The sequence below is a fragment of the Dissoconium aciculare genome (genome assembly GCF_010015565.1).
Source record: "Dissoconium aciculare CBS 342.82 unplaced genomic scaffold K489scaffold_13, whole genome shotgun sequence".
NCBI lineage: Eukaryota > Fungi > Ascomycota > Dothideomycetes > Mycosphaerellales > Dissoconiaceae > Dissoconium > Dissoconium aciculare.
In genome coordinates, this window is record NW_022984963.1 from 272,816 (window position 1) to 298,851 (window position 26,036).

General features: G+C 51.7%; 11 protein-coding genes across 11 annotated transcripts; 2 read left to right on the forward strand and 9 right to left on the reverse strand.

Moving 5' to 3' along the window:
- Positions 1-46: 46 nt before the first annotated feature.
- On the reverse strand, positions 47-1,394 carry K489DRAFT_325896 (uncharacterized protein; the record flags this gene model as incomplete). Its single annotated transcript, XM_033601865.1, has 2 exons — positions 47-1,242; positions 1,319-1,394. Coding segments are annotated over 2 exons (1,272 nt in total), but the record flags the coding sequence as incomplete, so codon positions are not given.
- A 1,896-nt stretch (positions 1,395-3,290) lies between these two features.
- K489DRAFT_434214 (uncharacterized protein) lies at positions 3,291-4,274 on the reverse strand (the record flags this gene model as incomplete). Its single annotated transcript, XM_033608550.1, has 2 exons — positions 3,291-4,155; positions 4,217-4,274. The coding sequence occupies 2 exons, from the start codon at positions 4,272-4,274 to the stop codon at positions 3,566-3,568; spliced, it is 648 nt and encodes a 215-aa protein (XP_033456507.1). The 3' UTR covers positions 3,291-3,565.
- Positions 4,275-6,217: 1,943 nt separating this feature from the next.
- K489DRAFT_412792 (cation efflux protein) lies at positions 6,218-7,879 on the forward strand (the record flags this gene model as incomplete). The annotated part of the gene is made up of 1 exon (XM_033607969.1): positions 6,218-7,879. The coding sequence occupies one exon, from the start codon at positions 6,218-6,220 to the stop codon at positions 7,877-7,879; it is 1,662 nt and encodes a 553-aa protein (XP_033456508.1).
- A 222-nt stretch (positions 7,880-8,101) lies between these two features.
- Positions 8,102-9,054, forward strand: K489DRAFT_67298 (uncharacterized protein). Its single transcript, XM_033608825.1, has one exon. It carries the CDS (start codon positions 8,325-8,327, stop codon positions 8,880-8,882), a length of 558 nt encoding a protein of 185 aa, XP_033456509.1. The 5' UTR covers positions 8,102-8,324; the 3' UTR covers positions 8,883-9,054.
- A 403-nt stretch (positions 9,055-9,457) lies between these two features.
- On the reverse strand, positions 9,458-10,843 carry K489DRAFT_308612 (thioredoxin-domain-containing protein; the record flags this gene model as incomplete). Its single annotated transcript, XM_033600618.1, has 1 exon — positions 9,458-10,843. A coding segment is annotated over one exon (1,386 nt), but the record flags the coding sequence as incomplete, so codon positions are not given.
- Positions 10,844-11,617: 774 nt separating this feature from the next.
- On the reverse strand, positions 11,618-12,587 carry K489DRAFT_383693 (uncharacterized protein). The gene has a single exon (XM_033605675.1). The coding sequence runs from the start codon at positions 12,428-12,430 to the stop codon at positions 11,765-11,767; it is 666 nt and encodes a 221-aa protein (XP_033456511.1). The 5' UTR covers positions 12,431-12,587; the 3' UTR covers positions 11,618-11,764.
- A 615-nt stretch (positions 12,588-13,202) lies between these two features.
- K489DRAFT_412794 (uncharacterized protein) lies at positions 13,203-15,077 on the reverse strand (the record flags this gene model as incomplete). Its single annotated transcript, XM_033607970.1, has 1 exon — positions 13,203-15,077. The coding sequence occupies one exon, from the start codon at positions 15,075-15,077 to the stop codon at positions 13,203-13,205; it is 1,875 nt and encodes a 624-aa protein (XP_033456512.1).
- Positions 15,078-15,428: 351 nt separating this feature from the next.
- On the reverse strand, positions 15,429-16,469 carry K489DRAFT_373335 (uncharacterized protein; the record flags this gene model as incomplete). Its single annotated transcript, XM_033603412.1, has 1 exon — positions 15,429-16,469. The coding sequence occupies one exon, from the start codon at positions 16,467-16,469 to the stop codon at positions 15,429-15,431; it is 1,041 nt and encodes a 346-aa protein (XP_033456513.1).
- Positions 16,470-17,242: 773 nt separating this feature from the next.
- On the reverse strand, positions 17,243-21,606 carry K489DRAFT_67332 (uncharacterized protein). Its single transcript, XM_033608826.1, has 2 exons — positions 21,407-21,606; positions 17,243-21,352 (listed from the first exon to the last, which is right to left on the reverse strand). The coding sequence occupies exon 2, from the start codon at positions 21,214-21,216 to the stop codon at positions 17,425-17,427; it is 3,792 nt and encodes a 1,263-aa protein (XP_033456514.1). The 5' UTR covers positions 21,217-21,352; positions 21,407-21,606; the 3' UTR covers positions 17,243-17,424.
- Positions 21,607-21,906: 300 nt separating this feature from the next.
- On the reverse strand, positions 21,907-24,514 carry K489DRAFT_383697 (uncharacterized protein). Its single transcript, XM_033605676.1, has one exon. It carries the CDS (start codon positions 24,329-24,331, stop codon positions 21,944-21,946), a length of 2,388 nt encoding a protein of 795 aa, XP_033456515.1. The 5' UTR covers positions 24,332-24,514; the 3' UTR covers positions 21,907-21,943.
- Positions 24,515-24,641: 127 nt separating this feature from the next.
- On the reverse strand, positions 24,642-25,739 carry K489DRAFT_383698 (Nitroreductase). Its single transcript, XM_033605677.1, has one exon. It carries the CDS (start codon positions 25,584-25,586, stop codon positions 24,948-24,950), a length of 639 nt encoding a protein of 212 aa, XP_033456516.1. The 5' UTR covers positions 25,587-25,739; the 3' UTR covers positions 24,642-24,947.
- Positions 25,740-26,036: the final 297 nt, after the last annotated feature.

Consider the following 26,036-nt stretch of genomic DNA (forward strand, 5'->3'; position numbering starts at 1 on the left):
ACATGCTGCGACCGGCGAGGCCAGGACGACTTGCGGCTGCGGCGGCAGCATCTAGATCGATGAACTCAGGTTGTTGGGCAGCGCTCGAGGGTCCTTTGCGGAGCAATGTCCACCAAGCAGAGAACAATGAGGGACGGGCGAGGAGGAGGAAGCATTGCATTCCAGCGACGGAGAGGAGCATCAGTACCGAGACCAGCACGCCCTCGCTGACGAGGAAAGGCTGGATGAGCGGCATGCAGTGGTTGCGACCCTTTGCAGAGGGATCCTGAATCATGCAGATGATCCATGGACCGACCTCATTCCAGTCCTGGCCGATGGTAGTCTGTTGACTGTCGAGCCAAACAAAGATGACGGAGAAGTAGACGACGTCGACGAGAATGATGGTGACGATGAACAGACCGCGCCACTGTAGCCAGAGGACTTTCTTCAGACGTTGATAGACGGCACGCGCTGTTGAACCGCGTTGGCTGCTGCCGCTGGAGGATTGATATGAAGGGAGTCCTTTCTTGATCGAGCCGGGTGTGCCGCTCGAGGGATTATGATGGTGGCCGTTTTGTTCGGTCCAAAGATTCTTGAGGTAAACATTGATGCAGTAGATGAAAGTGCCCAGCTGGAGTATCCCTGCCGCACCTGCCATGAAGAGCAACGGACCCCAGAAGACACCCATAGCGTGTTGATGATTGACGTGGCAGGTATCGCCCATCCGGAAGCTGACGCCCGTCAAAGCAATAGTCAGGGAAAAGAGCGTTGCAGAAACGCCCCATCCGAGTGCTTGCGAGGCATAGAAGAACTTGTTGCCGGGCACGATATCCCAGCAGATCTGTAAGTTCATCGATAAAGCTCGAATGAGAATCCATACCACCACGGAGAGACCACCGGCGACGACAAAAGCGCCACTAAACGCACATTCGAGGCTGGAGTACATATCGTTCGGCGTGATCTCATTATGGCATTGTTGAGGTTTCGAGCCTAGCGGAATGGTGAATCCGATGGCGATCATCATTATCGAGACGATCAGACAGACGCTAAGGTAATGGCTGCGGGTCTTTTGCGCTGGTAGAATAAGATATGAAAGCAGCAAGAAAGCCATTAATGCCAGGCCAGCAACATTGAGCCATGAAGCCGCTGCGATGGAGGTACCAAAGCTTTGTGGATAGATGTAGTCACTGGCTGGACACGGTAGACAGCATGTTGGCTGATTTGGAAGGTTGAGGATCGTCTCGCAGAACCGACCAGCAAGGACTGCGTTTGTTAGCAAATAATGTTTCTTGAGGGTGACGATATCCTTCCTGCGATCGCTTGGATCGTATCAACTTACATCCTTCGTTACTAGGGAATTTCGAGGCGTCAAGGAAGGGTGCGACGCAGTCGCCGACATACGATGAGTTAGCCATGATGAATGAAGGATCGTGAGTTCGTAAGGTCGCAATTCGTAAATCGTTGAAATAAGTCGTCGGCCCGATAAAAAGTGAAGTTCGGCTTGATGAGCGACCCGTGTGCTGGTCAAGCGTGACGATTTGGAACTTTCTCCGTGAGATGTAGTCGTGAACGCAACTCAAATAGCATTACGAGCACCAGCTTCATGGATAGCCGAGATGAAACAGACGAAACCTTACGCCGAAAAGAATGAATGTGTTCGAGGTCCGAAGTCTGGTCGATGACGGAGATGTGGGATGGGTTGAGTATTAGAATAGTTCCACTGGCGAAAGCTAGTAAATGTTCGGCGAGGGATGTGTAATATTGGCGTGCTTAGCGAGCACACCTTGATGTGTGGGCGGAAGAGGCCTCCCCGAGGCAATGGCAGACCGTTGCGGCGTGAGCGTTCGCGATTGAACAGAGACGGCACGTTGAACGAGAGGAGTGGAATCGACAAGAGGAGCAATTGAAGCTACTCGGGACAGACTTCGAATACGACGTCGAATCGGCACACAGAACGAGAGTCTATGGGTATCGAATCGAGTAGGTGAAGGTTCACCCCAGGTGAACTACTGGACCACACTACGATCGCCATTGGAGCTGAACGGGTCGCGAATGGACCCTGGTAGGACAATCGTACTAGTATAGTGTTAGTACTGCTCACGCTGCGAATCCCTTTAGTTCGGCGTGTAGGACGATGAGCACCACCATCAGAGCCAAGACCTCAATGGGAGACAAGGAAAAAAGCACGGATAGAGATTGATGTTGGGATGGAACGCCCAATTGCGGCGCGATCAAGAGAGCAAAAGGAAAGGACGCGGCACAGTGAGCGAGGGAAGATCCAATCAAACTTCCCTGTCACGCCTTGACCATGCTTCTGGAAGAATATTCGATATCATGTCATGTCTGTGTCTCCCATTCGTAGGGTAATGCAGGTCAGAGTGCCGACACATTGTGTCCAGTAATCAAGAGGCGAGAGCTTCACAAACGGCCGGAGCCTCTTGCGTAAGTGTGCGCAGAATGCACGACAGTAGCTCGGAAAAGAGAACTCGGTCGGCAAGAACGCGATCACGACGAAGGGTAAGAGACCAATGGTCCAGGAACCACGCAATGATCGAAGATCTCCCTGCCCATCAGGAACGCTCACCACACCTCAGAAATACGAACGACCTCGCGAGCAGGCCCCTTTGCACACAGGCCGAGACATTATCCAACAAGCGTGAATACGTCGGTGTGCAAGCGTGGTGGGTGGTGTGTGGTGCAGTTTCGTCCCATCTGTCCCACACCACTCGCGGCAAATGTCCACCGCGTGGGCCTGCGCTTCAGGGCCCGCCATGGCGTGTCCCGCCCGTGTCATTGGCCGAGCCGCAGCCGCCCGTGCTCCACACCCTCCTGGGAATTCTGTCCACCCACGACGCTGGAACGCCTCTTCTCGAAAATGATTCGTCTCGAGCAAATCGTGATACACGCTCGAGGTCTATGCCAATCACGTTACGAGACAACGTTTTTCTCTATCTCTTCCGTCTTGTCATGTGTTTGCCTCTTCTGTGTTCATTTGCGACAACTTCTTTGTTTTTGTGGGAACACACATATATATGCGTGAATGTTGCAGTTGCGCCGTGGCCATGGTGCTGGAGGGTCCCTGCTCCCTGAACCTCATCATTTCTACGCTCGCTCCCTTGTAGAAGCTTTGGCTCCATTTGGCTGTTGGTGGCTAGTTGTTCGGAATTGCGTGGCGCAAGGATCTTTAACGAAGTACGTACAGTACATGAATCGCAGCCACCCTGCTTTCTTACACTCGGTCATGATAGATCCATTGAGGTACAGTTGAGCGATGTCATCTCTTGACGCATGCACGTGAATACGCAGCATTTGGGAAGCACAGATAAATCGGCATTACATCGCATTAAGCCCTTACACAAAATTCGATAGTATATAATGGTACAAAGACTACCCTTCGTTATTGAACGCGAAGCCAAAGGGACCATATTGACTGGCACTTTTCCGATGACCATGACGCTGACCATTTGTGCTTCATCCGGACGTGCACGACGCCCTCGCACACGGCCGTCCTTCCTAGTCAGAGGCAAGATCCGATGAGAAAATCGAGCATTGCACGCAATATTCTCAATCGTGAAGTCAGCATGAGCTACGTCCGTCTCCGAACGAAATCGCTCGCTTCGAATTCGCCCACAGACTTCGTTCCACTCATCATGTGCGCTCGAATCTTCAAGCTCACAGCATGTGCCACCGCATCGGCTGGACCAGGCTGCGTGGTGCGCGATTGACCTGATGCCAGGCTATCTCCTTCCAAGAAACCAGGAACATCATCAAGTACATTCTTAATTCTATCAGGATCGCCCTGCTCGGTATCAGTGATATCCGGACCGGGTGCATCCGGGATTCTCCTCGCGCAGGACCAGAACCAGGTGGCGTGCATGAGCAAGTAATTCGATATTACCATGAAGATTAGAGCCATCCGGACGAACCGATCAGGTAATAGAATATGACCTAGGGCGACGCTGGTACCGAAAGCAAAGAGGAAGATGGTTGCGCTTCCGCGATAGGTATGTTCATGTTCGAAGACTTGGAGATGGAGATGCATTCTACCAATCGTTGCTTTTGTAGGTTTATCTTTGTTCTCGCGGTTTGGGAAATATCCTTCGATTTGCGGAAGAAGCTTCTCGTCAGTGGCATTTAGATCGTCGACGAGGGTCAGATTTCCAGATGACGAGGCTTCTGACGTAGACGTGTGAGATGTCGATATAGTTGTAGCGCGAAGTCTTCCATATGGTTAAACCTGTGTGAATCAGATATTGTGTTGACAATCGAGGAAGCGCTCGACGACTGTCTTCCATTGCTGCCCACAGGAATCGAGTAAGCGCTTCTCGGCGGGCTTCTCCATTTCGAAGGATACGCTGAGCGGTTCGTTGCGATTTCGCCAAAGGGTTGACAAGGCGGAGAATACTGGATCTCAGCTTTGTGTAGAAAGCCGATAGTGGAACGCGACGCTTGAGTCCCCGGTCGTACTTTGTGAGGCAGGATTGAGGAAGCGAGTCCGAAAGATAGCCTCAGATCACAGCGAGGACGGAGATCACAGCGCACTTGATGAAGCAAAAAGTGCCTACGTGATGAAACATATTCGATATGTTAACTCTACTCCCAGAAGGAACTCTTGACTCCATTGCCGGCGAGGTCGGCATTTGCTTCCAAAGGTACACCGGTCGGCGGAGGGTAGTCCGACTGTGACGTTGTCTGAGTTCAGGCACAAATTTGGATCGCAATCACTGGCGGTAACCTTGCAACATCTTTGTCAAGTCACGATGTAGATTCTCTTTCGCTGAACGCAAAGGGAGGCTTTGTGATCAGAGGTCATGTCAAAGTGTGGAAAGTGAGCGACACGACGTGTGTCATGCGAGAGCACCAAGTTTGACGACTCCCCTTGCTGTGTATACGCATCGCAAGGACAAAAGCGTCTGTGCGGCTTACTTCGATCTGCGTACGGGAAGAGCGTATATTGCGCATGGAAATGTGTAGGAAGATTTTGTTGGATGCGATGGAATTGCAAAATTTCGGCCTGAGAAGAATGATGATCATCGATGCAGATCTGGCGTTATCTCCAATTTTGCGTGGGAATCTTGAAAGTCTCCGTCCAAACTTTGGCCTACCATTTGTTCTTTGACAAATGCTCGTAGGTGGCGGGCTCTGGAGGATGTGCACATCGATCCGCCCCGCTCCATTTGAGTTCTGATACTGCTCACCATGATGTGCGCCGATATGAAGAGGACAGTGTGTACGTCGCTTCAAACGCATAGATGGCACGTAGTCATATCGGCACACTTCTATCATTTACAATTTGACACTGGCGACTTCTGTATTTTGCTCTGAATGCGGGATGCTGGGAATGTCGTCTCGCAGTATGCTCCGCCTGCGACTAGATCGGAAGGGGAAGGTATTGCCCGTCAGACGCCGCTCGCCTCATGGCATTGACCAGAAGCACGTCGCGACGGTTGTGCTGCTTTGTCATGAGAAGCAGAGAAAACGAAGAATAAAGAAAACTCCGGGGCAATTTGCTAGCATTCCAGCAATCACAGTGCAGTAGTCCCATCCACTCCACCACTATCGTGAACTATTACCTCCCATCGCGGAGAACAACCCATTCTGGCCCGGTCGAGACTGCTTGCTAGGCGCAAATCCACCATCGGCGGTGGATACGAGTGAAAAGTTCTTCATATTGCGATCGCTTCTTATTACCACTGTAATGTTGCAACTTCCGCCTTGTCGATGAGAAACGGTCGATAGATAACATCCGGGATATATATTGGACTGTACGCGAGAAAGAACGGGTAGGGACAGATTTCCCCACAGGCGACACGATCAAACCACATACAGCCCTCCACTGCCCTACGGTGACACTGCAAATCGTGGTATCGTATCCGGCATTACCCAACCGTACCGACCGAGCGACCGCCGCTGCCGCTCGTCTTCCGCCGCCATTTTCGCGGCCGATCAAACGTCTGGAACAACCAGCAAATCTCTGTTCCGCGCACGACGTGTTCTTCTTCGTGCTTGACGCTTCCTTGACTTTAAATATACTGTCGCCTCACGACTCTCACCTGCGCGCGACATCTACTTCGCCTCGACCTGTCCTCCCCAGCAGCAGCAGCCTTCTGCCCGCAATCGGAGCTGACGGCCGTCGACGTCACCGGCTGGATCAATTGACTGATCGCGATACCTCGAGCCTCCACCACCCAAACAACACCATTCGACTGGCGCATTCGCCAGCAACAATCTCACCAACATGGCGCTCTCCAAATCCACGCGTATCATCATCTTGCTCGTCATCGATACCGCCTTCTTCTTCCTCGAGCTCATCACCGGATATGCCGTTCACTCACTCGCCCTTGTCGCCGATTCCTTCCATATGCTCAACGATGTCCTCTCCTTGTGTGTCGGACTGTGGGCTGTCAAGATGGCCAGCAAGGACTCGAAGGATACCCCGAAGATGTACACATACGGTTATCAGCGAGCGGAAACCTTGGGTGCATTGGTCAATGGTGTATTTCTGGTGGCGCTCTGTGTGACAATCTTCCTGGATGCCATTGCGCGATTTGTGGAGCCGCAAGAGGTCAGCCAGCCCGTGTTGGTGTTGGTTGTTGGATGCCTGGGTCTCGCTTCGAACCTCGTTGGCCTGGTCTTGTTCCACGATCACGGTCATTCACATGGTGGCCACAGCCACGGAGGACACAATCATAGCCATGGCAACAAAATCTCGGACGCCGAGGAAGGTCATGCTCACGCTAGTCACGATCACGGTCACGCTCATGACGAGTCTAGACACAACCACGCAGCTGGCCACACTCATGCTCACAAGCACTCTGAGTCGAGCGTTGAAAATTTCCCTTTCAGCCCCAAGTCAGCCCGGTCTGGCAAGCGGGTGGAGATCGCTGATGTCGAAGGCACCACTGTTGCAGGATCTCCCGAAATCTCTCCCCGCGCAACACGACGTCGCCACAGTCGCACTGGCTCTCGTAACGTTGACTTCGACGGACCCAAGAGCTTCCGAAACTCCATCATTCAACAAGCTAACAACCAGCTGGATTCGCTCGAAGATGACGAGATCGCCGCCGGAGAAGCAGGTCACGTCGAACATGACGAAGAGGGACATGACCACGGCGTCTCGTCACCTCTTATCGCCGGTCAGTCGAATGGCTATGGTGCCATCACATCATCCGCGAATCACCAAGCCCACCGACATGCACAGGAAAAGCCCGCCGGCAAAGGCGGCCACTCTCATGGCGATCTGAACATGCAGGGCATTTTCCTTCACGTCATGGGCGACGCGCTGGGCAACATCGGTGTCATCGTCACAGCTATCATCATCTGGAAGACTGACTATTCCTGGCGATTCTACTTCGATCCCGCCATCTCCCTCGTCATCACCGTCATCATTCTCTGCTCCGCCATTCCCCTCTGCAAAGCCGCATCGCGCATCCTCCTCCAAGCCGTCCCACAAGGCATCGAAGTCGACGATATCAAATACGACATCGAAGAGCTCGATGGTGTGCAAGAATGCCACCATCTCCACGTCTGGCAACTCAGTGACGAAAAGCTCATCGCCAGTCTGCACGTCAAAGTCGACTTCACCTTCAAAGGCGACGGCTCTGCTCGGTACATGATCCTGGCCCGCCAAATCCGCGAGTGCCTCCATGAATACGGCATTCACTCATCAACGATCCAGCCAGAATTCGGAGGCCTTGATGCTTCGACCCAAGATCTCGGCGCGAGCAGCAGCAGCCCCACGGCGATTGCCTCGGCGCAGCGCACAAATAGCGATGCAGGAAACTCCTGCTTGCTTGACTGTGGCGACGACTGCGAAGGTAACAAGAGCTGTTGCCCTCCTTCCGCGTCGCAAACTCTCCCTCCGGCCGCATCTTCGGACGGACACGGACACTCCCATTAAATGAGCATCTCTGAAGATGAGACCTTCACCTAGATGAAACAGTACGAATGTTCCAGCATGAAAATTGTCGATTCGGATAGATGTTCTTGCATCGCGCACACCACTCGCCTCGGAAACACTGCATTCGGTGCGCTGCGACCCAGCAATCCCATCAAAGCAGTCTCGATACCATCTCGAAGCCTGTATCTTGTCAACTCGCCGCACTCGTCTCTCATGACAGAGTCAGCACATTCGGCCGACCTCTGGAGGCGTCGATACGATACGTCCATTTCTTCACCCTCTAGCTTTTTCTCCTCTCTGCATCATTTCCTCTTCAACGTCTCTTCTTTTCACTCTTTCACATATCCACGTTTTCCTTCTTGTATTTCCACTGCACAGCTGCATCACGCGAAGTGATGATCTATGCGAGCACGGGTGGAAGTCTCCAGAGTCCATTGATTCGGCGATGAAATTTCTATTTCTGAGGGTGGCTGTGTGCATGTATGAGGTTTTTCCTGCAACGGCGGAGCAATTGTGGTTCCTAAGGGCGGGATTTGTCGATGTTCGTCTTCATGCTATACATTCACTCACCATTTTCACTTTTGTTTCTTTCATGAAGCGTTCAGGAAGGGTTGGCTGTTTGCAGCGATTGGCGATTGAAGGTGGTGGTGTGATTAAGGGTGGCAGTCGCACGTCTTCTTCCCCGAGTGCATGGTTTGATTCTGAGGAATCTGTGTGGCCGGGTGTGTTGTGTTTTCTTTTCCGGGTTTCTCGAATGAGGCGTGAAAAATGTGTGGGGAGATCATGGTTTGTTCTTCTTTTGGCGTTTGGGATCGGCGGAATGGTGGAAGAAGTGGGAGATGTGCAGATGCCGGTGGCGATGAGAGAGACGACGACGATATCTCCACAGATACGTTTCTTTTTCTCGATCCATGCTCTTGAAGAGGCGAAAATTAAGATTATTCTTCTAGACGGAAGAATTGCTTGGATGATCGGTGTGGAGAGAAGGAGAAGAGCATGCTGATGCCTTCTACTACAGTATTACGCATTGTACATATTTTCAGTGAGGATTTTCTCATCCGCCCACTTTTCCCCAGGAGAAGATGAACTCCCCAGTGACTACATTCCCGTGTAAGACGTCGAGTCAGTAATCAACGTTCTCTCTGACTTGATGTCGTGCGGTCTCCGTTCATTGATTGGGATACATCACTTGAACACCGAGGACGGTGATCAGGTCAATGGGACAACGAGAACGTTGCATCATTCCACATGTGCTATTCAGCTTACAGGTGATCATCTCTCTTGTTCATAAATGTATCCCAACCCCACACAAGTTTTCCCTCCGCCTCGCGAAAAGATCGATATACATCACAATTCCTCATGCTCGATGACCTTCTCCTCCTCCTTCTTCGGCGGCTCCTCAGCTTCCGCCGTCGGCTCATCCCACTCCTCGATCTCCAAATCCATGCCCTCCGGCATGCCCTTGAGGATCTGCTCCTTGAGCTCCTTGAACTTCTCCGGCGTGACAAAATCCTCCAATTTCGCGCCCCCGAATTTCTCATTCTTCTCCTCCTCCCCCTTCTTCTCGACTTTGACCCCCTCAACGAGCAATCCCTCGCTCAATTTGACTTTCGGCAGGTCGCCCATGCGCAGATCATCGATCCAGCTCTCTAATGCCGTAAGTCCAAAAGCAGGGTGAACACCGCCGTAATCCCGTCGCCAACCCTTCTTCCCGTTGATGGCGACGAGGCCGAGATGTTCATCCTTGAGGCCTAGTTCCTTGCGGAGAGGTGCGACGGCCGGGTTCGTGGATGGGATTTGGTAGAAAGGGAAGACGGTGCGTTTCCCGCCCGCGGAGAGTTTCTGTTGGATTGTGCTCAGGGCGCGCACGGCGAGGGTGGTATCGCTGTCGGGATCGGAGGATTCGGTGATGGCGGAGTCTTGTGGGAGGAGCGCGAGGATGCAGGTCCCGGAGAGGGTGGAGAGGCAGGATTGTTGGAATTCGGGGCCGGAAACGAGGGCGGAGATGAGCGGTGCGCTGGTCGCGACGGGAAGGTCGATGGGTCTCTCGCTGGAGACTTTGGGGTCGGGAGAGCCTGCCGGGGGTGCGTTGTCTTCAACGAGGGTCTCGGAGGTTTGGGTGGGCTTTTCAGCCGAGGCTTGGGAGGCGGAGGAAGCGGCGAATTTGGAGGAGGATTTCGAGGCTTTCTTCTTGTCCGCGGGTTTCTGCGCCTTTGAGGAGGCCTTCTTCGGCGCAGCATCAGGGTTGGGGGCAGTCACTTGAGACAAGAATTCGACAATGGCAGGCTTCTTGATGTCGCCGTTGTATATGATGGGATCTTTTCCTTCGCCGGGTAGTAGGACCAAGGTTGGAAATTTCGTCACGCCGAAAGCACCTACGGCGTCTTTTTCTTTGTCGCGGATCTGCGCCAGCTCAATTCCACCCAGGAAGTCGATCGCAATCGCTTTCAGGAGAGTGCTGACGGTGCCTTTGTCGGAAAATAGGATCGCCTTCGGCGAAGCACTCCCAGCGGCCCATGACGCGTAGTCCGAGTCCTTCAGCCGCTTGACGTGATTCGGGATTTTGTCAGAGACGGCCTCGACGATTCCCTTTGCCGTTCGTGGCCCCTGATAATCCTCAACTGCAGGTCGACCGGGTTTCTTGCCAGGACGGACGATCTTCAATGTTGGAAAGCCCTGCACACCCATCGAGCCGCAGAAATTTTTGTTGCTCTCCTCATCGCAGTTCACTGCAGCAACTTTGGCTAGACCTTTGAGGGATTTTGCGGCCTTTTCGTAGGCCGGTTGGAGGTTTTTGCAGTGTCCACACCATGGAGCGTAGAATTCGACGATGCTTGTGTGGTTGGATCGAGCGATCAAGCTGTCGTAGGATCTTGAGTCGAGTTGGAGAACTTCTGAGGAGCGTGGGTAGAGGCTTTCGGAAAGGACTCCAGGGATAAGTAAGAGAGACGCTGCCGCAGTTGCGGACCAAAGGTTGGACTTGACCATGTTTATCTCGATGAAGACGTTGGTGACGTTTCCAGGAGGTATCTAGATACTAGACTGAATCGCTTTTATAATACACAATGCTTTGGTTTGACTTGATGCTGGGTCTGGACGATCTATGCGGCGCAGTGCCTTGAAGTACTCTATATGCAAGTTGTCCTTCGGACTGTGGCCTCAATTGATGCTCACCCATTGACGATGACCTCTATATAAAGGAGTCCTGTCCTTGTTATACCTAGTGCAAGCTGGCCATATGCAGGGCGTCAGCTTTCCCCACACTTTCAGCGCAGAGCCTCTCTTATCGATAACGGTGCAGCGCGGGTAGCCGGATTATCCCCTTCACCATCGCACAACGCACTCTTCCGGCAATATATTCGCAAGGATACAGTTCGTCTATTCTCTGACAGAACTCCCCTATCTCTGATCAGCGCACTCCTGGCCGGCAAAACGAGAAATGGCGATACAATGCACTCGCGAGTATTAATGACGAGTCTCCGGCGTAACCTGCCTTCTGAACCTCTATTCTGCGGTCGTTTATATTCTTTGGCCTGAGGCACCTAAGGCCCACAAACACCAGCAGAGAGCGGACGACTCATCATGAAGATGAGAACGGCACATTTCACGGTGCTGTCAGCTCGCAGTGGACACGGAAGGGCTTTCACACTGGGCAATCCAGAAGTCATGAGCATACTTGTGATGTTCGTCCCTCTCCCCCTGCTACAGGTCGAGAGACTGTGGGAACATTTTCACGGGTGAACATGATATTTTTCTGGAGGAATTGCCTCTCTCGGATTCGTCAACGGGTTCCCGCGACGGTCTAGAAACTGGCGACCCTCAGCAGCCAAAAGTTTGAGTGCTGCTGAAGTAATGTACTTGAACATGCCCTAGCTCATCGGTGGGCTACTCGATTATACTGGCAAAGCAATGCCCGCCAACTTGAGAGAGCTGCTCGATGTCGACACCCCCGCCACACTCACAAAGGCATGAATCTTGATGCTCGCCATCGACTGGACACATGAATGTGCCGTTGTGCCCGTAGTCGCAGTCAGGCTTGTGGTCCCAATTGAAGCGAGTGCGTTCCGCGAAGGCTGGCATGGCACGCCGCCACAGTGCAGCCTCAGCTTCACTAATTTCATGATCGTACATGATCGTAGGAAGCCAGCCGACAGGCTCGTGGCCGACGAGATGGCGCTCCTTGTGCCACATGAATGGCAGAACATAGGCATCGAGGCAGAGCAAACCCGTTCCCGGATGGGTATACAATTTTCCGACAGCCAATAAGAGCTCGAGCTGCATGATTTCGAATATAGTTCGGGTACGTTGGGGTACAGTGTGCGAGAACTTGAAGAGCTTGAGAATGGTCCGCTTCATGCCAACCAGGGCGCGCTCTTTCTTTGGTATTTGATTCAAGTCACAGTTCACCGTTTCCGTTGTCAGGCCCATGTGTTGCATCACCGTCCATTGAATAAGAAGCCAGGGCACAGACGGCGGAACGGGCTCCCAAGTTGACAAGTCAACTTTGTCAAGAGCCCAAACATCAAATCGGTTTTGGGCGGAGACGGGCATCGCGAGAGGCCTTTCGCGTTTTTGAGGAAAAACGGACGATTTGAAGTCTTACCCCGGCACAGAGAGTTTAGCTTGAGAATTTATAGGCACGCGGCGTCAAAACGATACAAGTGGCAAATTGCTCCGCAGACTGGAATTGCGAGTTCTTTGCGATCTGAACATATGATGTTGTCAGTTGTTATCAAGTTGTGAACATTCCGGTGACTTGAGCATCTATGGACGAGCTTACTTAGACGATGGCTCTGTACTATGTGCGTCGCGAGGAAGAAGGAGGCGACGCAAGCTTTTGGGGTGTCCGTGATAGTCGATCGGAATGACCATCGACGTCCACGACGCAAGTAAAATGAATCTCCGACGACAGCCGTGAGACAATGGTGATTCGACCGAAGTTTGAGTCGTTCGAAGGGAAGCTGGAGGAATGCAAGAAGTGAAGTTGTTTGCAAGGTAGAAGCGCCTCCAAATCAATCGAAGCAGATGGAAACACTCACGAAACAGTGAAACGGCTAGCTCAACAGTGCTCAATTGGTCGCGCTTACGCGCAAGAGGTAACAGTGAAAGCAAAGTTCACCTGGGCACTGACTACATACAATACCATGATGCAATTACGGCAAAATAAATATCCCTGTCGCTCAAGCGCTGTCACCCTCTTCTCAAGTCAAATCATGCTCGCCGCCTGATCGAGTCTCGGACCTCCTCAATGAGTCACGGAGTTCTTTTTGCAATCAGACTTATGAGCCTTCCATCCAGCCTTTTGACAGTCTCGATCACAATATCACACGGCATTGCAGCCTTTGCAAATAGAGAGCTTTCTGCTTGAGGATCGACAATAGTCGCAGGCTTGCGAAGAATTGCTCGTGCTATTTTTTGCGTGATTGAAAGCAGTCATGGGATTGCCGCTACCTTTTGCTGTGGTTGCATGAGCTTCTGGGGCCATGGTGAAGGCCATAGGCTCAACGTACGGCAACGCTGAAAGGATTTGAATCGCGACTCTAGTCACATATGGTGCGAAGAAAGCATACTCTGAGGGCAATAGGTCAGTATCATGACCCTCACCGCAGGAACAAATTGGCGTCTCGCTATGCTTCACGCTGCGAGGACACTTGAGAACGCCGTCGATGTTGTACTCGCAGGAAGGCTTGTGCTCCCAATCATATCGACATTGCTCAACCAACGCGGGCATCGCCTGTTTCCAGAGAGTCTCTTCGCCCTTGCTGATGCTGATGCCAATCTGTTTGGGATTATGGAATAGCTGACCAAGACCCTCGGGCTTTGAGCCAAGTGTTTGAGCGGTAAGAGGTAGCACGTAGGCACCAAGGCAAATCGATCCCACTGCTTGATCATGGTGTATGCCGTTGGTAAAGATCAAAAAGTCACAGTCGTCATTCACTGTCATGCGGAATACATTGTGTGTGTTTCGGCGTTGGCCCAATCTCGTCTGGGTTCTGATGAAAAGAACGGCGATCGATTTCTTAAAGTCAAAGAAATCTTTTTCGTGTGTTGAGATTGAAACCTCTCCACGATTCAGCATCTTTTCTTTCTGACTCATGCTCATCCCAATGAATGACTCAAGGTATGGCAGATTCGCATCGGACGGGATGAGTGGGCATTTTGACAGATTCACCTTTCCCAGCATCCAGGGGACAAGTTGACCGCGATCGGAAATGAGCGGAAACGGCGAAAGGGTGTATCCGCCGGCGTGCTGCGCTGCAGATGTCAGCGCCACAGAGACTTCCACCCAGCATTGCTTTCGCGAGATCTTGGTATGACACCTCCTTCCATTCACTGGAAATGGAAAACGAAGTTCTCGGCTGTGATCGCCAAACGTGATGGCCATCGAGCATGGGCTGACCTGCTGGACGGTGACTGGACTTCGATTCTTGAGATCTTCTTGCTCCTTGTCTTGCTCGAAGGTCGCGCGGAGAGTAAACTTTTCAGGCGTTCCAGAAGTTAGGGACAGGTGAACAGCAGCAGGGCTCGGAAGTGCACTGTCCCAAGCCCCACGAATGAGACCTGGTGAGCGGACAACGTTCGGCAGTGATGGCAACAGTTGAACGTTCTTGTGATCGTTCACCGAGGTCTGGTAGACACATTGAAACATCCCAAGAGTGGAGGCCAGGGGCGTGGAGGCCACGGTCGGTATAATTCTCAAAGAAATTTGTGTCCCACCCTCACGTCCCAGGAGGAAGGAGAAGGACGGGATCATGCAACTCACAAGGAGATCCGCTTTGCCCTTCCATCCCGCCGGATCTTCTTCAATCTTGCTCAACGCGAGATCTTTGTCCAACAGAAGTTTACCGAAACACGTGTGAAGCGCGAAGAAACTGTTATCGAAAGTTCCGTGGTCGTGGACATTGAGCTGAAGACCAGGAGTGCCCAATTGATCGAGACTCATCGAAGTGATGACAGTGAGCTTGGCTCTGGGCACTATCAATACGACGCAGATGACATTGGGTAGGTTTGGGTACCGTTTGAGGTTGGTCAGAGCAGTTGTCCCAAAAGCAGCTGCATGAATACCGGCGTTCACATGCGGCGGCAATTTCATCGCTGATATGTCCATCAAACCCGACATTTGTAGAAGTGTATATAGCTCTTGCAAAGAGTTGCTGCCGATGAGAAGCGATCTATCGTTCGCGATCATCTCAAGCATTTTTTGGAGACACGCTCGCCAGTCGGTCTCAATGCGTTGACGAATGAGACCGATCAATGCGACTAGGGTCTTGCGGGAATTGAAAATGATCCGCGTTAAGAAAGGGTCGATACCTGTACCAAGGCTACGAAACCTCCGAGATATATCTTCGAAAGGAGAGAACATGTTCAGATACCACTGGAAAAGAAATGAGGCGAGCTCACGGTGTTCAACACTCAGTTTGATGGGAAACGGTGAAGTCTTCGATGACGAGACATGATCGCCACCGCCTGGATGTTTCCACGTGAGGCGCATGCGCTTCTGTCTTTTCGATTTTGCACGCCCGGAGAGACCATCAGCCGCAGCCTCTGTTCAAAAATGTTCAGTGGACATTCCGAGCAAGTAGCCGACTGGAGACAAATTCATGAAAATGCAGATCGCTTTTGTATCCGCGCGGAGCAGTTCGTCACAATACTTATCTGGATCAAGGCTTTCAGGCAACAAAGTTTCGGTGTAGAGGACGGCATTGTTGGCGGAGCTCAGCAAAGGCACGGTAGCTGGCAGCAAGTTGAGGATACCAATGTGGTCACTGATATTTGAAGTGTCGATGACATGAAAGTCCTTGAGTGAATATGAGTCCAACCGACTGTCGAGACTTATCGGAACTGCTGACCAGGGACGTGTGTAGCTGTACAAGTGCTCTGGGACTTTTGGAGGAATGGCAGCGCGGCGTTGAAGTGTGTGGCATAAAGCCAAAGCATCTCCGCAGTGGAAAGAGATTTGGACGGTTTGAGCTCTTGCGTGTTGTACGAACGCGACACACCAATCATGGAACTGTGCCTTGACGATCTTTGCCAGTCGCTCGGATGCGTTCGAAACATCTGAAGAGTCGTCGAGTGCTGCAGCCACATTGTATCCAAAGATAGGATCAGTGCCGTAGTGCATAGCAAAGTCATTACGCGGGGCCGATGAGACAAGGAGTAGCGGGTTCGTATGGCCTCTTTTCTCACGCTGTAGTACTGAAACGTCCTGCTGATTTCCAGCGACAACGCCAGTCTTCCAATATGCGCGAAACGTCGAGCCAAGCACTGCATAATGAGTAATTCCATGAAGGCCTCCGCTACGCATTCCAGACAGGTGATAAGTTGCTTCGGCGCTGTGAGGCTCGTGAATTGCGGCAATCTCTTCTCTGATCTGTGCAATCTGATCTCGCCGACGCGCGGCATCGAGGTAGAGGCCCCAGTAGGTCCGCATCTCGAAGAAGGAGCTAGCTCCGAGGAACCTCAGCACGCCGCCAAATGGAGAGGCTGTCCAGTCGTTTATTGATCCTGATGCCTTCAGAAGCATCTCAAGATGCTCGATCTGGCTGACAACACATCGCTCGTAACGAACATGTGGTAGTACATGTTCCATAGCATTCCTGTGCTCGTCTTGGTGCCGCAGTCTTTTTGTTGATCAGACATCAGATATGAGAAGAGAAAGATGTTACGGGCGAGAACGGCCGGCTCGTAATCGCAAGTAGTAAAATGAATCAAGCGATCATCGCGATTAGGTTCTGTCCACAGTGTGAAAAGGACATTTCGAGCATCGCCACTGCCGAGACACAGGATTTTACTTTCAGATGTTGACGCCGTTGATGCATCTCTGAGAAGGTTGAGGGCTGGCGTATTTCCGATCGGATAGAAATAATATCGTAGTCTGACGAAGCACGGTACAAGCATGGCGAATGATTTCCGAAGTCAGTGAAATGTAAATTATTGGACAGGCTGAATCGTCTACCGCTCGGTGATTTTGCATGTGTGCGGGGCAGGGAAAGACATGGATCACTATGAAGTTTCAAGGATGAATCAGTATGAAGATAATTCTATTATGACTGCATTTTGGGATTTGTGAATATTTTATATTTGGCTGCAGCGCAAAAGGTGGGTCCCAGATAAGTGAAATGCACGACCGGTGAGCATTCGGTATACAATCTTATCAATGCGCATCCACCTCCATCAGGCATCGTGGTATACTTACCGAAGTACACATGCGCTGGCACAGGTATTGAAGTTCAGAAGAGATGCTCGGTTCACGCAACATCTGATGTGCAGGAATGGGATTGTGACGATGACTACGACGTATTCCAGCCCCAAACTTGCGAAAAATCACGGCACGCAAGTGCCCATTCCAGCCAATGCAGAAACTTGCAGAGCGATTCCATTTAGCCGTTTGAGCTACATGCGTGCCATCATAAAAGTGCAGGCTCCAAGATCGATGACAGGAAAGCATTCCATACGACACACAAAGGCGAATCAGCGACGTGGGGGAAACTTGGTCAGATAGTCCTCCAGACTCATATTTATCATGTCGGCGAGCTGACATGACATCATAAATTGAACGTAATGCTCTTGGAATGACATGCCAGGTGTGTTAAGATACACATCCTTGGGCGCAGGCCCTTCGCCCTGGAAATGAGTGTGTACTTGTTGCGGATCTGCTTGTGGTTTTGGCGTGCCTCGCGTTCGCACTTCTTGCTGCACCACTGTTCTTTGTGACACTGGCGACAATCGATCATGTCGATACCTGGCTTGCGACAGTGGGAGCAGGATGTCAAATATCGCGTCTGTACCATCTCATTGTTGACGGGTTGAGACAGCTGATTTCCCCACACTTTGGCCAATTCATATTGCTCCATGTCGAGTGCCATCACTTCGACATATGGCATTGCGGACAGCGGCGAGATGGCGACGCGTGTTGCAAAAGGACCGAGGACTTGGTACGCTTCCGGAATACCGTCAACATCATGACCTTGACCGCATGAGCAAATTGGCGACTTGCGTAACGGACGAGTGCGTGGACATCTGAACTCTTCTCCGATGGAGTACTCGCAGCTTGATTTATGTTGCCAACCGTAGCGGCAGCGTTCGACCATGGCTGGGAGCAGTGCCTTCCAATGATTGGCCACTTCTTCAGGGATCTGGATACCCACAGCGCGACCAGTAAATTTCAGTGACGACAAGGCGAAAGTGAGCTGATTCGGTCTCTGTTTTGGAAGCGGTACCACATATACTTCCATACAGATCGAACCTTGATCCAGATCGTGCAGCAGCTGTCCAAGAATGATGAGGAATTCTTCGCCTTTGATTGTAGACATCGTCACGGCGTTGAGTGTCTGCCCAGCACGACCGACACGATCATTGGCAGCGTCAAAAAGGAGTGCAATCGACCGTTTCAACTTGAACATCGTCATTTGCGAGGTGAACAGCTCCGCGGAGCTTTTCGGGATCGACATTGCACCCACGAACTCTGATGCATCATCGCAACCATTCTTGTTGGCAGGGTTGGCCAAAGCTCGAACTTCCTGAATACTCTCAGCCATCTCGATGAAGAGCTTCAAATGCCTGAATGGAACAGCTGATGAGATCGGAGGGCAAATCGAAAGATTGATTCTGCCAAGGCTCCACGAGAGTAATTGACCCCGATCGATGACCAGGGGGAACGGGTCTAGCTCGTAGCCGTGCTCTTTGGGTGCGCAGGTAATAGGTGCAGTGAGTTCGATCCAAAGCGCCGCACGCGGCGATTTTGGATCGCAGCGCGATCCGTCGATCGGAAATGGAAAGCTCAACTTGCGACACTCCGGGCCGATGAAGATGAACATCGAGCAAGATCCGTGCTGAGAAGCTCTGATGACGCAGTCGTTTTTCAGTCGATGGCATTCAACTTTTCCAGTCAGGGTAACTCTTGCAGATAGTGACTTAGCAATGCCGTTGACCATGGTCAGCCTGCTGGCAGATTCGTGTAGATTGCGCGCAGGTGCGACGTTGGCACACAGCGCACTGGTCGGCGATGAGGTCACACTAGGAAGTGTAGTCAAAAGGTGCACATGGTTGCCATCATTGATGGATGCCTCGAAAATGCGTGTTCCTGGTCCAACAACACGAGCGAGAGCGTTTATGGTCGAGAGGTCACTGACACCAACAGCGACTCGCGTCCGTCCTTCGCGTCCTACCAGAAATTGAAAGGCTGGCACGACGCACATTACTATGAGTTTTGACGAACCTTGCCATCCTGCGGGGTCCTCTTCAATGCTAGCAGGCGCCGAGCCTTCGCCCAGGTTTAGGCAACCAAAGCACGCATGAATTGATGCAAAGCGATTGTCAAGCATGCCCTCGTTTTGTATCACCATGTGCAGACAGAGGTAGCTGAAAGACTCCAATTCAAAAGACGGGAGCACTCGGAACTTCCGTCTGGGAATGACCAAGGCCACACAGACAATGTTGGACAGCTCGGGAAAGCGCTTGAGTGAGGTCAGCGCTATCTGGTTTGAGGACTCAGTGAGCTTCTTAGCAGTGTCGGAAGCCGGTGTCGTGAGATCTGAATCGCAATAGAGACCAGACATATGTAATAATGTCAGGAGCTCCTGCACGAATGCCTTCTTTTGAGATTGGCCAGCCCAAGCACGGATACCGTCAATAAGCGTTGTGATACATTTCTGCCATTCGGTCTCGATTTGCTGATGGGCGAGAACGATGAGCCCCACGAAGGTAACTTGCGTGTACCTGTACTCGCTAGTACCATGGAAGTTCCAGCGAGCAGGCTGTGCGGATTGGCGAAATAGCGCCAAGTACCAGTTGATGAACAAGGACGCGAGTTGTTTAGCGTCGACACTCACTTGCGGTGGTGATGGGGTGATCGGCGTGGGTCTCGTCCCATCGCCTCCGTCAGGACGCTTCCAGGTCACGCGCACTCGGTGCAGTGGATTCATGACATTGTCTGAATTGAGATGGTTGATGATGATATCAGATCCAAAATGTTCAACTGATGTGCCAGTGGCGAGGCCAAGGGGCATCAAATCAAACAACAGAGCACATGTCACCGGATCAGCCAGCAGCAACTTGCTGAGATACTCAGACGTGGTATTCGGGGTGCATCGAAACGTGTCTGTGTATAAGACGGCGTTGGCGCGCTTGCTTAATAGAGGAATAGCTGCTGGAAGCAAGTTCAACACACCGCAACGATCGCCCAGTTCCGACGTCTCGATGACATCGTACTCCACTATGAGATCGGCTGTAGGAGTCAAGTCAAACGTCTTGGCTGTCCATGAGCGGAGGTAGGAATACACGTATGCAGGCATCTGCGTCGGGACGTCTTTGTGCTGTTGGAGCCAGTAACACAGGCTGAGAGAATCGCCGTGGTGGAATGAGATTTGGACGGTGCGCAGCCTCATGTGTTGTTGGACCACAGCACACCAGTTCCCAAATTGGGCTTTGGCAAGAGCCGCAAGAACTTCCGGCATGAACTTTTCCTTGGCAGGCTGGTCAAATACCGGTGCGAGGTGGAAACTCAGCAATGGATCTGAGTTAGGATGGAGGATGAATGCCCGAGTAGGTAAAGAATTGATGCTGAGTAGAGGATTGACGAGACCATCGCCTTCTTGGTTCAAGGCACCAACATCTGACTCGTTACCAGCAACAACTCCTGTCTTCCAGAATTTGTGGAACGCAGTGCGTAAAGACGGGATGTGTGTGAGACTGTGGATTCCCGCAGTGCGGTTCGCAGGCAAGTTGAGTCTCTCAGATCGCGTTTCGTCCCTTGAGAATTTCTTCAAAATGGCTGCCTTTGGACGGGTTGCGCTCTTTGGATCATTGCGAGCGTCCAGGTACCTTTGCCAATATGTACGAACCTCGACGAGAGTGCTTTCTGAGAGGAACTTCAAAGGATCCGCGTAGCGAGAGCTTTCCCATATTGCAAGTGTCGTCGAAGCGGCAAGAATATCTTTCAGATGCTCACCCATAACATGCATATCGTCACGAATGATGTACATGTGATAGTACAAAGCCCAGAGTGTGGCTGTCTCCTTTGTGATTTTCTCAGGTTCGAGCTTGTCCGGTATGTTGGCGGCCTTGCTGACGTGGGTCACAAGATATGTGAGCAAGAAGATGTTTCTGGCAAGCACAGCTGGGTCTGAGCCACAGATCGTGAAGAGGATGACATTGCCTGCTTTTGGAGATTCGGAGAATAAGGTGAAGAGGATGTTGCGAATATCGTCACGACCCAGGTTCAGAATCTTGGTGCAGGAATGAGTAGGCACAGCCGTATGTCGAAGAAGATTCACAGCAGGCGTCTGGCCGAAGGGAACGAAGGTGCTCTGAGGCTGACTGGAGCATGGCGTAAGCATGGTGAGCGATTCTGCTTGTTCAGGTGAGCTTGGTGGAGCGAAGGGTGTTTGAAGGTGAGGGTTTCAAGAAAGAGTCGGTGTAGAAGGTGAGAGTTTGGAAGAGTAATTGTTCTTGATGGCAAGTGCTCTGCGGTTGCTGGCCTTGATCAGTCAGAACTCGAATCGGACGACAGCCCACATGATCACTCACTGCAGATGGGTTTCGACAATGTGTCAAATCTGGAATAGGCGTTGATTCGAGATGAACTTGATAAGCCTTGCACAGGATTGACTTGATGAGATCTGCAAAGGCGCAGATTGGTTGAAGAGACTTGATTTTCGAAGAGAAACTTTACCTCAAGGTTTGAGGTGTAGAGTTCTCAACGAGCAAGTGACGCAAAACACTTTATCGATCCCCGTGCTGGGAGCGAGTGATGTCTGCTCCAGCTTGTCAACCAGCTGATGCCTGATTAACGTGATGACAAAATAACGCGTGAGTGACACGCCTGTATGAAAATAACGTCCGCGGCAAGAGCGATGTGGAAACTGCTCATTCACACGTTTCAGGCAAGATCCTTTGGGATATCTGAGCCTGATTTCGTCGGTCTCGCGAGCGACGAAGACTTCCTGGCAGTGAACTGTTTGCATATCATCGTGCGACGCACATTTGAACGCTCAGGATCTCCAGAACTATGTCATTTTCTTCGCCCCCCCCCCCCCCAATATTACATTTTCGTGATCATTGCCGTCATGCCGCCGCATGTCTCATCGATACCATCGGAGCGAAGATCACAGGCGAAGCGAACACGTTCGAAGCTTGAACGTCTGTAAAGTGCAGTGTTCTGTCATCCGCAAAAGAATCCCAGCTTCCATCCTGCTTCTCGCCCAAACTCTTTACGAGAGCCTGATCCGCCATCAGCGTGACGAACAAATCCCACGGCAAAACATCGTCCCAGACAGGCATCTCGCCGGAACCTCTCGTCTCATTTGGCTCGGCCATCGCAACATCTTGAAGGTTGGATGTCGGCGGAGCCGCCCAGCAAGGATAGATGGCTCGCAAGTTTCCAACGAGCGAGCTGAGGATATCTCTACTTGCGAGCACACCTGGACATGTTGGCGAGAACGCATTCAAGATAAGCTCTGCCCGCGACAATGCATGAAGACATTGGGAGGTAGAGAAGCACAGCAGAACCGATCGATCGTGGACATCGCCCGCCTGCGCACGTCGAGACTCGGCAGCGACGTGATGTGACGTTGTGTAGGCAACTATTGTGAGCGCCGCATTCCATAAGCTCTCTACCGCCTCGAACCAGCCATATATGATATCGGACTGTGATGATACGGCGTATATGATGTCAATGACCGCGAACGAATGGCTCAAAGCACTTTCGAGGTGTCTCTCCAAAAGCAATCGCGATCGCTGCTCCAGACGACAGTCTTCCCGAGTTGCGTCAGATTCGGTGAACGTAGCAAGACGTGTTGCTCGCATGCACGGTCGCAGAAACATAACATAAGCGTTGTGATATTTCAATTCGAGTAGAATTGCATGCCGCTGTAGCCACAAAGGCCGTCCACTTCCCAAATCAAGCTGCAACTGATCGGCGCTGTTGGTAGACCTACCAATGAGAAGGTCTGTCGGAAGCTGGCTTTGCCATAGCTCGAGACCCATGAGTGCAGAGTCCAAGGTATTCGAAAAGTCTTCGATTGCATTTGCGTCACTCAGGTCTTCCAAATCGTCATGCGAAACGCACGCGCTGATATTGGCCATGACTGTCGCAAGATGCAGCGCGGCAATGCAATATGCCAATGAAGCGTGATCTATTGAGGTTGTCGTCGGGGACTTACTTATGTAGCGAGCTAGTGCGTCTCTGGTTGGCTGCGGACACCTAATCAGACTAGGTTGACAAGCCACCGGTGAGCCCAGTTGAAGCGAGCATCGAATGTCGAGAGAAAATAACATCCACCAGAGCTGCATCCGAGCGGTCTTTTCTCCTTCAGGGAGCTGGCTAGGTGGTGGCCGGTGGAGCTTTGCGATGTATGCTTTTCGAATCGTAATGCCGAGCAGGTTGTATGCATCCCGAAATGCGTTGCCTCTAATTAGATACAGCGCGAGAAGAGCGTGAGCTCGCAGTGCATCTATACACACATCTTCGTTGGTCCGCATGCGTTCGCGACACCAATGGAAATGCTGGAAGCCAGGCCAAAAGGCCTCAGACGCAATCGTGGGCGTTTGCTGAGAGACATCTAGTATGCGGCTGACAAGACCAGTGGCCAGGCTGTGCTGTACAGCAAGGGCAATCATAGCATCGATGAGAGCGTGGCGTACCGAATATGTTGCGTGGTCGCCCGGGTTTGTTGGCGGAGAGCACTCATCGAGTTCTCTAAAGTCAGTGTCGCTGATTATATGGAACAGTGGCTGGTAGACCTCCCAGAACAGTCGTAAGTAATAGCTCCGTTGTCTTGCCTGCAGTATCCTGTTTGATTGCATGCGTGCGCCTGAGGGCATGGCCGAACACGGAGGCAGGGGAAAGTACCCAGAGGCCAAAGCTGCCAGATACTTGGATTCATCTGGAATCTCAGATGAAGGCTCGAATTGACAAGGCCTGGGCTTGTTCAACGGCAACGCCTCTGCTGAATATTTCTGTGATATGTTCAAGCAGTGGAGCTGTGTGTGAGGTGAGAATTGTGCCTCAGCCAACGTCGGTGTGCGCTCTGCAGCAGTATTGGATCCAGCGCGTTCGCGCGAGCCATGTCTACCGGGCGCCGTGGCGTTTGCCCCCAACGGCTGGCTATCCCTGGGCGACGATGACTTCGCACGGGAGACCACGCATTTGGCATTTGCGTCTACACAACGGACACAGGGCTTCAGCTCACCACATTTGACGCGATGCAAACGACACCGGTCACACGCATGAGTGGTCTTCTGGCGTTTGGTGGACTTTCGAATCTTCTGTGCAGCATTGCCAAGTGTCTCGGCCTCGTCAAGCTCGCTGGTGGTCCATGTGAGCCGATGCGGATTGTCACTGCTGTGATGACGATCATTGCCCGTCGCAGCGACAGATCGAACAGTGGCATACGCATTTCGGCTTTTCCGGCCTCGCGCCCTGTCCGGCGCGGCAGAGAAGCGGTGGAACATCCCTTCAAGAAAAGAGAGGAATTGTCTTCGGTGGTGATTTACACCACGACTATCAGCCGGCCCTTGAGTGCGGTGATTCCATGTCCGGCACCAGACATAAACACTTCATGTTTATTGAAGTGATCATGTAATTGTATTCGCGCGCCGCAGGTACCGCAACACGAAACAAAAGAAGCTTTCGCGTGGTTGGCCTAGAAGGAGCAGGCTGACAGCTCTGCGTTGAGAGATGACGTTGTGACAATTTTGTGCTGTGAACGGGATTAGGGTTCGGCCGTAGCCGCACGTCATTTAAACGAAGGACATCTTTGAGGAGACACATTCATCTTTGATTTGTTCATTGTCGGGATCATGACAATGGTCACCTGCATGTGAATTGTAGTGTACACCAGACTGCTTTGCTGCCTCAACGCAAGCGCGGATCAACAAGCACTATGGGAAATCAGTGCAAGAAGCAAATTCCGAGTGTATTCAAATTTCGTGCATATACTGCCACGCTACACCAATACCTTCGACCGCTGATCTTAACGTCCGAATGTACCCATGTTTTCATATCTTGGGTCAATTTTCAATGACATCTTGAGATTCATGAACTCTACAGACCGATACTTGCGGGGTCTCAAATTTTCGCGCCAAAAGCCTGCACTCTCTGTTCCAGCGGCACTTTCTGCTCCTTTGCGGGCAATTTGCTGCCCTCCTTCGGCGTACCGAAAACCATTTGCGCCTTGAGCTTCCAATCTGAAGAAATGTTCCACGTCTTCTGCACCTCCTCATCGATCAGCGGATTATAATGCTGAAGGCTCGCGCCCAACCCTAGTGCGTCCAGGGCTGTCCAGAGGTAGTACTGATGCATGCCCTGACTTTGCTGAACCCACTCGTCAGTCTTGTCTTTGTACATGTTCGGGGCATGCTCGTTCAAAGCTTTGGCGACACAAGCATCATCCCAAAAGAGGATGGTACCGTAGCCATTAGCGAACGCTGTCATCTTCTGCTCGGTGCCATCTTTGTAGCGTTCCTCTCCAATCTTGTTCAACAATGTTTTGCCTGTGATGGCCCACAGCTTCTTGTGATTCTCGCCAAACAAGACCGTCACGCGAGCAGCTTGATTGTTGAATGCTGAAGGAACATGCAAGATTGCATGCTCTGCCAGTTCGACAATGACCTTGTCTGGAACCGGTGATTTGGCTTCCAAAGCACGTTTCGAGCGACGTTGTTCCACAGCTGTAGAAATACTGACAGGTACGAGAGGAGCAGACATGGCGAGAGTCGTAAAAGCGCGGTAAATGATGCTTGGTAGTGGTACTATGCGAATGATGCTCGGAGAGGACGCGAAGTTCATCCCGTGGATGAGAAGATCTTGTATGCGCATCTCACCAGCTCGTGCGGACTATGCAAGATTATAGAAGATACGAGAGACGTCACTGATATATTATTCAGCAGACATACAGCGAACGACAGCTTATGGAAAGATCCCTTTTGGTTACTAATTGTATTCCAGATGCGGACAAAAGATCCGGAGTGTATTCATGAGTCCCGGAGATCTCGGAGCAGCGATGCCAAGAATTACCCAAAGGAGGAATTGACGCTACGAGAGTCTGAGAACAATTTAACCTAATATGGTATTCATCGACACCGTTCATACCGGAACCACATGCTGCGCTTCGGAAAGCATCAACAACATTGACATAAGCCTTCACTAGCCTACGTG